The sequence below is a fragment of the Aulonocara stuartgranti genome (assembly GCF_965226115.1).
Source record: "Aulonocara stuartgranti genome assembly, chromosome: 22".
In the NCBI taxonomy this organism is placed as follows: Eukaryota; Metazoa; Chordata; class Actinopteri; order Cichliformes; family Cichlidae; genus Aulonocara; species Aulonocara stuartgranti.
In genome coordinates, this window is record NC_138957.1 from 30080548 (window position 1) to 30094327 (window position 13780).

Genomic DNA, 13780 nt, shown 5'->3' on the forward strand with positions numbered 1-13780 from the left:
CAGAGATAACCTGTTAACCTCGGCCTCCAACTCATTCTTTTACCCCGATGGTTTTCTACATTGTTTTCATTAAATCTTACCCCTTCACCCCAAGACCGTCTGGATCATAACATATACATTTTGTCATTTTGCGGTGAATAAATTCAAAAATTTAAATTTTAAATTTTTTTTAATTCTTAAAAGAAAAAACAAGGAAAAATAAGGAACAATCTTTTATTATTTCACAGATGTAAACACTGCTGCAGCAAAACATTACCTCAATAAACACATCTCATAAAAATATAACACATACAGTTTTATTCTGTCCTTTCGCTGCTGGTTTCTCACAAATACTTCTGCGAGACACTTTGCAGGATGTATCAGACCAACTCTTCTGGTAACCATGACTTTTTTCACCCATCATTACACAGTCGTCCTCTCTCCAGTTGTCCGGCTCCTTGTAGTTCCAATAAGATAAACTAGGAGATGAAGATCAAAAAGAATTGTCTCAGTAAACGCTGCTAACTTTGATTTTGAAAATGGGATTTTTTTCCCCCACATCAATCAAACCTTTCGTTCAGTGGTGATCCGTCCACCCACAACCATCTGCCCTGCTCTGCTGAGTCTGTCAGTCCGATCCAGAACTTGTCTTCATGATCCGTCATTATGCGTCTCACTTTTTTCCACAGGAATTCCTAAACAGGAAAAGTTGATCAAAAATATTTTGTGACACTTCTCTTTGCTAAAGAAATGTAAAGATGTGGTTAAATATGTGAGAACCAAAACTTGCAGCAGTTTTTTATACCTGCTCCTCTCTGCTGTCTATCTTAACCAGGTCTCCTCCTTTAGCTCTACATTCATCTCTGCTCTTCGTCCAGGATGATTTATTGGTAGAGAAGTAATAACACTTTCCTCCATGATGCTCCCAGCCTTCTTCACATTTAGAACATGGATCACCTTTGAAGATATTAAAGAAAAACTTTCAGTCAGGTGGAAGAAACTGTTCATATTTGTGTGATTTGAAGGCAGCAGGAAGCTCCTTCTGTCCTGCAGGTACAAACTAAGTTACTGTTTCTGTGAGTCCATCAATGTTTCTTTAATCATCATCAGAGGATACAAATGTTTAAAAGAATAAATCCACAACTTATGTACCTGTAACTTCAGGAGGTTGTGGACATGTAGGCTGCACCGTGCTACATGGTTTTGCTTCAGAGTCTCTTTCTTGTACCATAAAGAAAATGTAGATTCGATTTTTATTAGTTATTTAGTCTTTATGGCTTTTTTGCAGAACATAACAAAACTCTAACTGAAGTCAAATCATTAATGAATTGTTCTTAAATTAGTTTTAGTTATGCTGCAAACATTACTGGGAAAAATCTTTTTTTAAAATCAGAAAATTGTGCACACTCACTGGTAACACAGAGGGCAACAACAGCAGCAGCCAGAAGAGCACTGAGAACCAGCAGGGCTACTCTCTCTGGGGTGACCTTTGACCTTGTGCTCTTCACAGTTTGTTGAGAGGCCTCTAAACACATATATCACCAAGATGTGAGATCGACATCCCTTCCTTATAGATTAACGTTCCTTGAGGCTACTGTTTTGGTGCTATGTAAATAAACCCGAATTAAACTGAAGCTTGTAAATAAAATCCTGGGCTGACTTAGGCAGAAAAAATTGAGCACAGGGAGAAAAATGTAACCAGGAGAGAAAAACTGTTCATGCTCTTTACCTACCAGGCAGCTCTTCTGAAGTTGTCTGTGAGATCCTGACATCTGAGTAAGTCAAATCAGCCAAAGAGGAAACAGGCTCTGGGCCTACAATGTAAAATGTGATTGCTACTCAGTATCACGTGAATTTCTGTTAACTTGTGATAACATATAAGTTTAAAAAGAATGATATTCACACTAAATTCAAAGGTCCACTATAATTAGATCCTAAGGACATAATTCCCCAAAAATGAAAAAACAAAGAAATAAATTTTCTGTAAAAAAATAAATAAATTAAGTATGGTGTTAGTGCATTTACAATACAGTGTAACAATTTTTGCAGACAAAATAACATTTCCACATACATCATGTATACAGTGCTCATTTGAGGACATGTCCTTTTATACTCGAGCTGATGTGCATGTTCTTTTCATTTTAGCCCACTTTATAGTACAGGCAGGCATACAACAGTGATTTAAAACATTTTATTGTTAATGTTATGTTTGAACAGTGAATGTGAAAGGAAAAAAGTTAGACTTGGCTCCATCATTAAAAGACCACATAGGCCTACACATTTTGATGGCATTTATTTTTTTCTTGTACGTTACAAAGAACAGTCGTTCTCACATTTATATTGATATAATAAAAGCACAACTAAATAACTGAGAATCCATCATCCACATCGACATAATGAACATTAAATAAAGATACAAAAATATAAAGATATAAAAAGGCAGGAGCAATGTGGGCTCCACCCCCGTACAGTACAACATATTTTCAATGTAAGATGGGGAAATATTGTATTTTTCAACAAAAACATACCATGGGTACCAATTATACACTACTTAAGTTACTTACTTTGTACTTAGGATTACTTACAGTGTAATCCTTTCTTTGTTTCCTGTAATAACCTAACTTGTTACCCCCTTGTTCTAGTGTACCTATATTTAAGTATTTGGACATAAATATGATATATATATAAAATTGTAATTTAAAAAATACATTGAAATTGCATTGATGTACATTGTGATTAAGCCACATTATAAAGTGTAACCCATTAATATTCCAACTAACAAAAAGCCAATAATATTAAGCTGTATGCATATTAAATATAACTCATAAGTACACAAATAAATCAACTCACCTTTGGTTTCCATCGTCCCTCTTTTAAATTTGACATCAGAATAAACTATTTCAGCTTCAGGCATTTTACTGCTGTGTGACCATCGGTGAGTCTGAAAGAGACGTTTCACAGGCATAGACAAAATGGAAAACTAAAAAAAAAACCTTCCTGTCAAATCGACAAATGGGGAGGGCTTTACGAAGAACTGTTCCAAAATATCAGACTGTTTTTTAAACTCGTGGTTATTAAAAAAAAAATGCTCTACTTCCTTTTTTATGTGAATAAAATAAATTACAAATTTTCCATAACAAAGATGACGTTGAAGAGATGATGTTTGTATTCTTTTTAATGTTTTCAGAGGAAGTTCTTGATTAGATGCACTGTGAGTTTTATTAAGGAGTCGTAACTTGATTTTTGATCAAACTGAGGAATGATAATAAGCTAAATAAAATACAAAGACTCACCCTTCTTTCTTTCTCTCTCTTCCTCCTTTTGCTGTCGCTTTCTATCGTGTGTGTGTGTGTGTGTGTGTGTGTGTTTTGTTACAGAGGTAAAGGGTTGCCAGGGTCTCTCTCCCACTAATCTTGTATAAATGCCATACCTGGTGACACTATAAGTCACCAGGGCCGGTATTAGATGATGTTTGTCCAAAATTTTGGTCAATCTGCAGGTCTAATCTACTAATAAAAAAAGAAGTTTAAAATGATTTAATATATCTTACAGTAGGTGCTTTGGCACACAGGAAAACAGATATCAAGAAAAGAAATGTCACTGTGCTAACTACTACATCACCATGCCTGCTTTTAATCATAGCTGTTCATTTAGGTCCATGAGTATTTGAAAAATGATGATATGATGACAGATAATAAATCCACCAATCTATATGTGATTGAAGTGCAGATGTTTCTGTGTTAATTTAAGAGGTTTGGCAGAATTACAACTATTTGTATAGATTACAGCAGACTCATTATGCAGAGAAAGCTTTCCATGACTTAAAATTTGCACTACAGACTGCACTAACTTTAGGATTATCATATCCTAATAAACGTTTCACCCAGACAGTGGATGAAAAAGGTGGATACTTAAGCTCTGTTTCGATACAGCAGCACGGGGAGTGACAAGGACCAGCAGGCCGTCCTCTACCTGCATGCAGCAGAAACAGCTGAAAAGGAAGCATTTATTAGCTGCTCCTATGTTATGTATCACAGCCATATCAGGGCCTCCTGAAACTGCCTTTGTGTGGGTGTGGTGTTCTCTCTCCGCCTCCTCCTCTTTGCTTGCTCCACCCTTCTGTCTCTTTCTCACTCTCCTCTCTCCCCAGGACACAGATGCTGTTCATTGGCCTCGTTTACCACCTGGGCCCAGTCAGAAATCACCTCTGAGGTTGTATAAGCTGGGGATGAACTGGATGTGGGAGGGTGGTTTTCTCTGGTGTCTCCACATTGTGTTCTAGGTGTCGAAAGAGGTCCTGTTATGAGATTGTCCTGCCTGTGGTGTGGAGTTGTAGGAGCAGTGGGGAGAGTAGCTGCTTCATGTGAGTATCGCGGGCTTGTGGGCCTCAGTAGCAGTGGAGCTTGCTGCTAGTGACAGGGTGGGCCTGTGGGCCCCCGGAAGTGCCTCATGGTGTGGAGTTTTGTTCTTTGTTGTTGCGACCTTTTTCTTTTTCTAGAGTTATTGGTAAAACGGCATTGCTGGCTCTTTCAGTTAAGATTATCTATAATAAAAACTATAATATTTGCTAAAAACTTCAGTCTGGTTTCCTTTCATTCTGTTCTGGACCCATTTGTTACCAGTCCCCACACACACACCCCTAGACCTCCTTCATGGGGACGTAACATATGTTATCTCATTGTATTACTAGAAAGATTACATTTCACAGTAAAAGATGTGATATGCTAAACCCAGCTTCACTTCTCCACACAGAAGCAGATGGTGAACCACAAGATTTTATAGCTGCTTTCTGAAATCTGCTCCTCCAGACCTGACCTACAGGACATACCACTGGCAAGCTCTACTCCGGTGGTGTTTGTGGATAGTTCGGCATCACGCATCCCAGACAACCCAATAGGATATGCAGTGGTCAGAGAACATTTAGTCAGGATCATTACTAGTGATGGGTAGATGAGGCCTCGTGAAGCGTTTCAGCACATTCCCCAAACTGTATCGATACAGTGTCGACACAGTGTTGCTGTTTTACTCCATACTGACACCTGCTGGACCTTAAATATCATTGCAGGCAACTTACTTGAGACTCACAACAGACACTGATTCAATGACCTAATCATACTTGTATACACTATAAGGTATTGTACTTTCCATGGAATAATTTTATATATTTTACATTGCAAATATTTTAGACATCTTTAAAATATATTGTGAATGACATTAAGTGAAAATTAAAATGAAAGTATTGTGAATGTAATATTACCCATTTAAATGTAATTGACTCAGAGTTTTAAAAGATATATTCGTTAAAGAATCCTCTGGGCCCTATTTCAGGAAGCCGGTTTAGTGCAAAATCTAAGTATACACTGAGTTAACGAAAACTCTGGGTTTTCGGTTTCACAAAGCGAGATTAGATTAATTCTGAGTGAGTTACTATGACAACACACTCCGTGAAGCTAACCTGCCCCCTAGCAGGTTTACTTCAACTAACCCTGACCTTCTCCGCCTCTTTGTCGGAAACCTGACAGTAGGAAGTGTCAGACATGGCGTGCTCCTTCCTTGAAGAGCCAGTAGATGTTGAAGCACAAATTCTCCGCAGAGCTCTCCGCCGGGAGAGTGATTAGAGCGCGTTTGGACATTTTATCATTTCCTGATGATTTTCTGTGTGAACGTTACAGTTTTTCCGCACAATCTCCCTTTGTTTTGCAGCTGAGGCTGTGTTACTTTTTTTCCGCGGAATTTGCATGTTATCGGCATATGCTGCCATCAGAATTTCAGCCTCAACCGCTGTAAAATACATTGGCCGTGCCTTCTTTCCCTCCGTCTCCATGGTGACTCGCTTCCTGAGTCACCATGACGGCTTCCTGAAATAGGGCCTTGGGCCCTATTTCAGGAAGCCAGTTTAGAAAACTCAGAGTGAAAAACGATACTCAGGGTTGAGTAACCCCGAACTGTCCAACTCGGAATATTCGGTTTCAGAAAGGCTGATAACAATTAGTTCAATCAACGCAGAGTTGCTTTAACCCCAAGTGAAGCGCGCGGACGAGGATACATAAAGCCCTGATTAGTGAAGCACAGATTAAGCGAGTCACCATGGAGACGGAGGGAAAGAAGGCGCGGTCAATGTATTTTACAGCGGTTGAGGCCGAAATTCTGATGGCAGCATATGCCGATAACATGCAAATTCCGCGGAAAAAAGTAACACAGCCTCAGCTGCAAAACAAAGGGAGCATGCATGGCAAAACATAGCCGACAGAGTCAATGCGTGAGTGTTAATTTAAACATTGATCTAGAGATTTCCACCCATTTAACACGTTATTTTATTATATTTTATTTTATACATTTTATTTTGTGATGTGATGTGAGAGCAGACGTTCCTGGCAGCAAGTAAAAATGAAATATAAAAATATAGTCCAAACAGGTAAGGTGTAATTGTATTATGAGCCATAGTGCTTGGTCTGTTTGTCCGATGTAAATCAATTGCAGTTAGAGGCTACATTAATTTCCCCTCTGTAAGCACTTGTTGAAATTATCTGAGCACATTACAAGTACATATTTGCTTACTCTGTATGCTCAAATGTGACCCGTTATAGCCAACAGAAAAAAAGCGGAGGCCCGAAAAACAGGTGGGGTCCTCCACCACCACCACCACTCACAGAGGCTGAGCAGTTGGCTTCCACATTTGTGATAATGTTGGCAGCATCACATATGATCTTCACAGTGCAGACAACACAAATTAGCATCCATTACTATAATGAAATAATTTGTTAGTTTGAAATGCTACAGGGAACTATGTACCTGTACATTAATGCTGTGGAAAGACTTCCTGTTCACATAGTCTCCTTCATTTACTGAAGGAGCAATGATTGGAATGTGAGTGCCATCTGTACAGCCAATCACGCCTGGGAACCGTGAGAATAAATGTAAAATTTAAGTAGTAGTTCAAATATCACCACATCATGTAGACTGGAAACAACTAAACTACAGAGCACAAACCTGGACAAGAATGAGACCGAGCAGAGGAGAATGCCGATGGACAGCAAGGAGAACACACGGGGCAGACATGGTGGACAGACAGACGGACCAGCAACTACAATGACAGAGGACACGACTTAAATACACACAGAGAAACACAGGGGAATTACACACAGGTGGTGGACACAGCTGGGAATAATCAGCAAGACGAGACAGAGGTAAAACTGAACACATTCACATGAGATGCAGACCTTCACAATAAAACAGGAACAAGAAACCATCACACTAAGACGCAGACTCGACATAGAGAGACAGACAGAAAATGACACATGGAACTAGACAAATACTAAGCAGACACAACCGAAGAACAAATCTTAAACAAACAGAAACACGAAACTCTAATAATAAACATCATAATCATCATCATTAACACAACAAGAGAACAAGAAAACAATCCCTGATGCAAACTTAAACCAAAACATAATAAACTCAAAATACTGGGTAGAAACTGACCCAGAACCGTGACAGTTAGTCCATTTATTCACCACAAAATGACAAAATGTATATGTTATGATCCAGACGGTCTTGGGGTGAAGGGGTAAGATTTAATGAAAACAATGTAGAAAACCATCGGGGTAAAAGAATGAGTTGGAGGCCGAGGTTAACAGGTTATCTCTGAAAGGAAATTTAAAAAGTAAGAGTCTAACAACAAGTCCGGTGCACATCTGCTGCAAAAACACACTTTCTGGATTCCCTCCCAAGCAGGAGCATCATGATGACTAGCGGTCCTCCTCCTGCATCCACAGACACCCTTGAATGGTGTAACTGCCGCCTTTGCCCATCTCCCCTTCCTCTCTAAAAGGTGCACCTGTAATCTTGCAGGGGAGGAGAGAGAGAGAGACAGAGAGTGACTGACACACACACACACACACACACACACACACACACACACACACACACACTGCTGTAATATAAATAAATCTATGATTAGTTTTATTTGTTCAAGCACGGATAAATCCACCCAATCCTATAGTTGAGCATGCATGAGCAACTATCCACAGAGGAACATAAAAGGTAAGTACATGCATGTAAATATATAAAGAAACAAGAAAATAACTTAAATGTAAATCATGAGGAAGTAGAAAAAGTTCTGTGTGATCGGACAAGCATCAGTTTGAACAAAAGAAAGAAAGACAACCATTTAAACAGGTGCCTGAGGTATCAAGACAGAACTAAATGAGGAAGTAACCATGACCATGTGTGAAATTTTAACATGTGGTTAGCTGATACCAAATGTCTGATGTTTCCTGTTGATTTAAAGTGTTTGTGCCTGTCACATATGGCAGCGTGAGAAACTTCTATCCTCTTCTATCTGATAAAAATATACTGCAGTGTGTTAGAAACATGTATTTTATAAACATTCATTTAAAGCATTGGCTCTCCTCAGCTCTTTCCGGGACAGTGGCGCAGCTGCCCCTCTGTTGGTCTTCCTTGGTCTCTTGTGTTCTGGGGGCCTCTGGAAGTCTGGAGTTTTGATCTCCTCCACACCTGCTTCATGCCCTGGAGGACGGGGCTGTGGCCCCCCCACACCCTCTAGCAGATTATTACATGAAGGAACCTTTTAAAAAACAAAAAACAAGCGCGTCCATGCTCACAGGTGTACACACGGGTGATCACACCCACAAACTACACCCTTTTTGGCTCCTACCTCAAAGCACACTGTGTTCTGTTGATCTTATGTGCTGCACAATAATGTTTAACATTTAGTATTTACTGTCAAATTCCCATATATCATTGTGATGTTGTTTATTCTATTACTCTTGTTCTCTTCTGCTTGCTTTCTTTTTTCTTTCTCAGCAGGTGACCCAGGTGATTGATATATGCATTTTTTTTTCTCTGCCCGTTCTGTTGGTTTTTGTCTTTTGCCCTTCTCCCCCGTCCCTCTTCTCAGCTGTTTCTCTTTCCATCTTTCTTTCTCCCCTTCTTTCCCCCAGTCAAGTCTGTCCCGTATTCAGTAAGTGAAAATAAAAACAATAAAAGGTGAATCAAATGGACCATTACGGCAAGGCTGGGATGGTCAGTTTGGTAAAGTAAATCCGTTGGGCATCTTTCTTTGCCTTTAGACAACAATTCTGATGGCAAAAGAGCCAAACGGGACAGGCCAAAAAAATAAATAAAATAAAAATAAATAAATAAATAAATAAATAAAGCATTGGCTCTTAAGCAATCAGAATATGATATTCCCAGTGTTTAGAGACACGATAAGGATGGTGGGGACAATTCCTGGATTGTATTCTCAGACTCATCGTAAGAGGGCAGATGATTGTCCAATTTGAATTCTGAAACACATTTTTCCTCAATAGCTGTGTCAGCATTAGTTCATAGTTTTATTTTGTAGAGCGGTAGCTACATGGACAGTTGAAGAACAGTTTCATGTCTTGTTTCTTATTCCCTCTCCTATTGTTAAGCTCAAAGTGTTTTATTTTTAAGCTACCCTGCCTCATGTGTGTTATGTTCAGTTTTGTCGTGCAAATTTCCTAACAGACATATTTCGAAGTAACCAGCAGCAGCTAGACAGTGCACAACTTACGCTTCAAACACTTCCTTTGTGGTCATGTGTCTATAAATGCCCTGCATACTGTTTGTTCTTTTTTCAGTGCATGATTCTTTTCTTTTGTTTGTTGTCCTCTCTCATGGGTACCAAGGCTATTTGAAGATAAGAACTGAGAAATGAGACTGAAGAAGAAATACTTAAAGCATCATGGGATGCAGTCCGTCAGTCGCCATTCAGTGGTTCGTATCTTCACCTGCCTGTCCTCCTGACTGCCTATCATCCTGTTCGTCTCCCTGGAATCCTCTGCCGTGGGCACTCCTTCCTCCAGTTTAAACGGTCCCGATCACGGCGTCCCCGTGTCGTTTATTTCCCGGTGCTGTGTAGCGCCAAAGCAGCGTGTTCTCTTTGGTTATTCCGGGTCACCTTTGGTTGAAAACTAAAGTTTGTTTTGTGTGCATTTCTGCGTATTGTGTTTGCTTTTGGGTCCAGCTTGTGTGCTAGAACTACGGTTCATGACACTTCTAGGACATCCTGATAATAATAAATTACAGTAGTCCAGCCTGCAAGTAAAAAAAAATGCATGAACTAGTTTTTCAGCGTCGCTTTGAGACAGGATAATGAGACATACACAAGAGATATTGTGCAAATGGAAGAAAGCAGTCCTACATATTTGTTTAATATGTGCCTTAAAGGAAATGACTCAAATATTCCTCACAGTGTTATTAGAGGGTAATGCCATCCATAGTGAGTATCTGGTGAGACACCATGTTTATAAGATTTTCAGGGCTGAATACGGTGACATGAGTTTTATCTGAATTTAGAAGCAGAAAATTAAAGGTCATCCAGGTCTTTATACCTTTAAGACATTCCTTCATTTTAAGTAACTGGTGTGTGTTGTCTGGTTTCATGGATAGATAAAGTTGGGTTTCATCTGCTCAGCAGTGAAAATGTTATGCTATGCATGTATTGTTTTCTATACACACAGACAGTGTAGAAATTTAGTCACTGTGTGGTTTCAGTGGACGATTGCGACAAAAAAAACAGACAATTTTTTCCCTTGTGGTTCTGGTTTAGTTCTTAGTATTTACCTTCCCTGTGTGTTGTCCGCAGTGTTTCCTGTGTTTGTCAGTCTTAGTCTCTGTGTTCAGTTATTCAAAGATAAACTGTAGGGCTGTACTTCAGGTCTTCTCTCCATTCTTTAACTTGAACAGGAAGTTTGTATTCTCCATCATAAAGGTTTGAACAACTTTTTGAAGCCACAAAAGTGTAAAGGAAAATATTTATGAGTGTAGATGCTGACCAAAGATATACAAATTGGACAAGAAAGGGGAACCAACATGACCCCCCCCACCCCAAAACTATAGTCATTAAAAAACTGACATTCAAGGAAATACTAAACACAGCACAGAATTTGAACATAAATACTTCTTAAATTGAAGAGATTAAATCATTGTTATAATAATAATAATAATAATAAAAATAAAATTGAAAAATATTGACTGAAAAGTTGTTGGCTTTATATCGTACAGCCTTTTCAGTATTTGGCTTAAGAGAAAGTTGAAAACAGATGACAAAACAGTAAAAGACAAAATAGTATTCAAAGCTTATTAAAACCACACTGAGTAAAACAAAATTGCTTCCTTGCTGAATTTTGTGACTCATGTCTTGGACTGACAGATGAGGTGGTTCTTGTCCACCACCTGCTTTCTTCTGGTCCTGAATAAGGCCTATGGGATACGAGGAGTAACAAAGTTATAACCAGGAAAAGAAGAAGCCAAACAGAGCAAACTGTGAAAAATGATAGTGTTACAGCGGTGTAGGCCAGTAGGTGAGTCTGACACTTAGATGTTATTGGAGCTGCTGCTGGAGCTGGTATTGAGGTTGGTGTTGGAGCAGCTTTTGGAAGCGTGGCAGGTCCAGTGGGAGCTGCAGCAGGAGCTGCAGTGGGTCTTATAGTGGGATCTGCAGCTGTGGTCATGAAAAGACATTTGTGCAAAATACAGTAACAATCAGAGTACATTATCAGCTGCAACAGCTCATTAAAGTCAGATTAACAAGATCCAGGAACATACTTTGATTAAATATATGTCACTTGCTGTTTGTGCTTTTCTTTCACTGAATGTACAATTTTACTAATTTCATGAGCAGTTATTGATTATCAATCATACACATAATCCTGGGTTAGGTAATATGCTACTGGGAGCCACAGAAAACTGAGTCTTTCAGTACATCATTAGTTTAGTGTTCTGAAAGGAAGCTGCATTCCTAACCCTGGGTCTGTGTCCACATGAGACTCAAAGCTTCTTTCACACCAAGATCATATGAAGCACAATAATGTAGTACAAAAAAAAAAGTAAAACTGTATGAATTAAACATGCTAATAAATATAAAGATGAAAGTCTGTGTCTGACCTTTACTGTTCAGCATGTTTGTCTTATTTTAGCTGCTGACAGGAAGACTGATTGTGTGCCGATGTGCTTCATGAAGCTGAGTGTGCCTCCCCCTCATGCCCTGTGTTATTTTCAGGCTCACAACTAAGGGTGGTGCTGGTGGGTCAGGAGAAAGTGGGGAAGAGCTCAGCGGGAAACACCATCCTGGGAAAGAAGGAGTTTGACTGTAGGATGAGCTCCAGCCCTGTGACTCTGAGCAGTGAGAAGATAGAAGCTGATGTTCTGGGTCGCAGAGTCTCTGTGGTCGACACCCCCGGACTCTTCAGCACTCGACTGTCTACAGAACAGGTGAAAGCAGAGCTGTTAGAAGCTCTCAGGCTGAGCTCTCCAGGCCCTCACGTCTTCCTCCTCATCCTCCAGCTCGGAAGATTCACCCCACAGGAGCAGGAAGGGCTGAAAACTCTGCAGAAGATGCTGAGTCCTGATGTCTCCAAACACACCATGCTGCTGTTCACCTACGCAGACCGACTGGAAGACACAGACATAAAGCAGTTCATCAGAGAGGACGAGAACCTGCAGGAGCTGCTGACAAGCTGCAGCGGTGTGTACCATGTGTTCAACAACAAAGAGATCAGAGACAGGGGTCAGGTGATGGAGCTGCTCAAGAAGATTGACTCCATGGTTCAGGATAATGGAGGAATATACTACACCTATGAGATGTTCAGAGAGCCTGAGATGGAGCCCAAAGAAGCAAGAAGACGAGCAGAGAAAAACAACTGGTTTATATGGGTCATTCTAGTAATTATTGAAGCAGCTGCTGGAGCTGGTATTGGAAGTGTGCCAGGTCCAGTAGGCGCTGCAGCAGGAGCTGCAGTGGGTCTTGTAGCGGGACCTGCAGCTTTGGCCATTAAAAGGAAGCTGTGCAGAATACAGTAACAATCAGAATTATTAACTGCAGAAGCTCATTAATGTCAGATTAACAAGACCCAGGGACATACTCTGATTAAATATGTGACACTTGATCGAGCTGTTTGTGCTTCTATTTCACTGAATGTACAATTTTACTAACTAATTTCATGAGCAGTTATTGATTAAGTAACATGTTATTGGCAGCCACAGAAAATTAAGTCTTTGAGTATATCATCAGTTTAGTGTTCTGTCAGGAAGCTGCAGTCCTAACCCTGCGCTCTGTGTCCACATGAGACTCAAAGCTTCTTTCAAATTAAAATTTTATTTGTCACTAGGGATGGGTATCGTTTAGGTTTTATCCGATACCGGTGCCAAACCGGTACTTTTGAAACTGTGCCAGTGCTTAAACGGTGCTCGAACCGGTGCTTAAACAATGGAAAAAAAACACAAACTTTGTCCAAAAACCTCTCATGTTTAGCTGTTTTCCACTTTTTCCTTTGGTCATTTTAGCCTTTTTGGCCAGGGTGAAGGGAGTATCTGCCATCAAACAAGAAGACAGCCGCATGTAACTACGACGGTGTTTGCTAGTTCACCTTACATGCATTAATTTAATAACGTGGTTAGCCTACTCAACGTAAATTACACACGAACAACATTAAGCTACTCACGCAGAGAAGAACGGCTGCTACTAGGGTTGCCAACTCCCTGAAAAATAAATAAGGGACACCTCGTGGCCAGGGCCGGGCAACCCAGTTGTCTTCACCCTTCCCAGTGTGGTAGCTCTTTTTTTTGTGTGTGAAATTATTTTTTAACCATTTGACTTGAATTTGATTTAAGCAGATGCATATTATTTGTGATATGACCATATGGGAAACAAATGATCATTTAGCCATTTATTTTTAGCTCAAAATGACAACATTAACACAGTAAAACAGGTCTCTTTCTTAAACAGAAGCCTGTCATGCTTAACTTTTGAGAA

The 13780-nt window shown here is 39.8% G+C and overlaps 3 protein-coding genes across 3 annotated transcripts in view; 2 read left to right on the forward strand and 1 right to left on the reverse strand.

Annotated features, from left to right (window-relative positions):
* The window catches only part of LOC309698830 (histone H1-like), an 80115-nt gene that overhangs the window by 3258 nt on the left and 63077 nt on the right, over positions 1-13780 (forward strand). The window lies entirely within an intron of this gene.
* Positions 200-7001, reverse strand: LOC309698821 (C-type lectin domain family 4 member E-like). Its single transcript, XM_082521524.1, has 8 exons — positions 6970-7001; positions 2830-2920; positions 1713-1793; positions 1391-1504; positions 1132-1200; positions 785-936; positions 550-674; positions 200-458 (listed from the first exon to the last, which is right to left on the reverse strand). Exons 2-8 carry the CDS (start codon positions 2891-2893, stop codon positions 272-274), a joined length of 792 nt encoding a protein of 263 aa, XP_082377650.1. The 5' UTR covers positions 2894-2920; positions 6970-7001; the 3' UTR covers positions 200-271.
* LOC309698825 (GTPase IMAP family member 4-like) lies at positions 11990-12914 on the forward strand. Its single transcript, XM_082521534.1, has one exon. It carries the CDS (start codon positions 12124-12126, stop codon positions 12826-12828), a length of 705 nt encoding a protein of 234 aa, XP_082377660.1. The 5' UTR covers positions 11990-12123; the 3' UTR covers positions 12829-12914.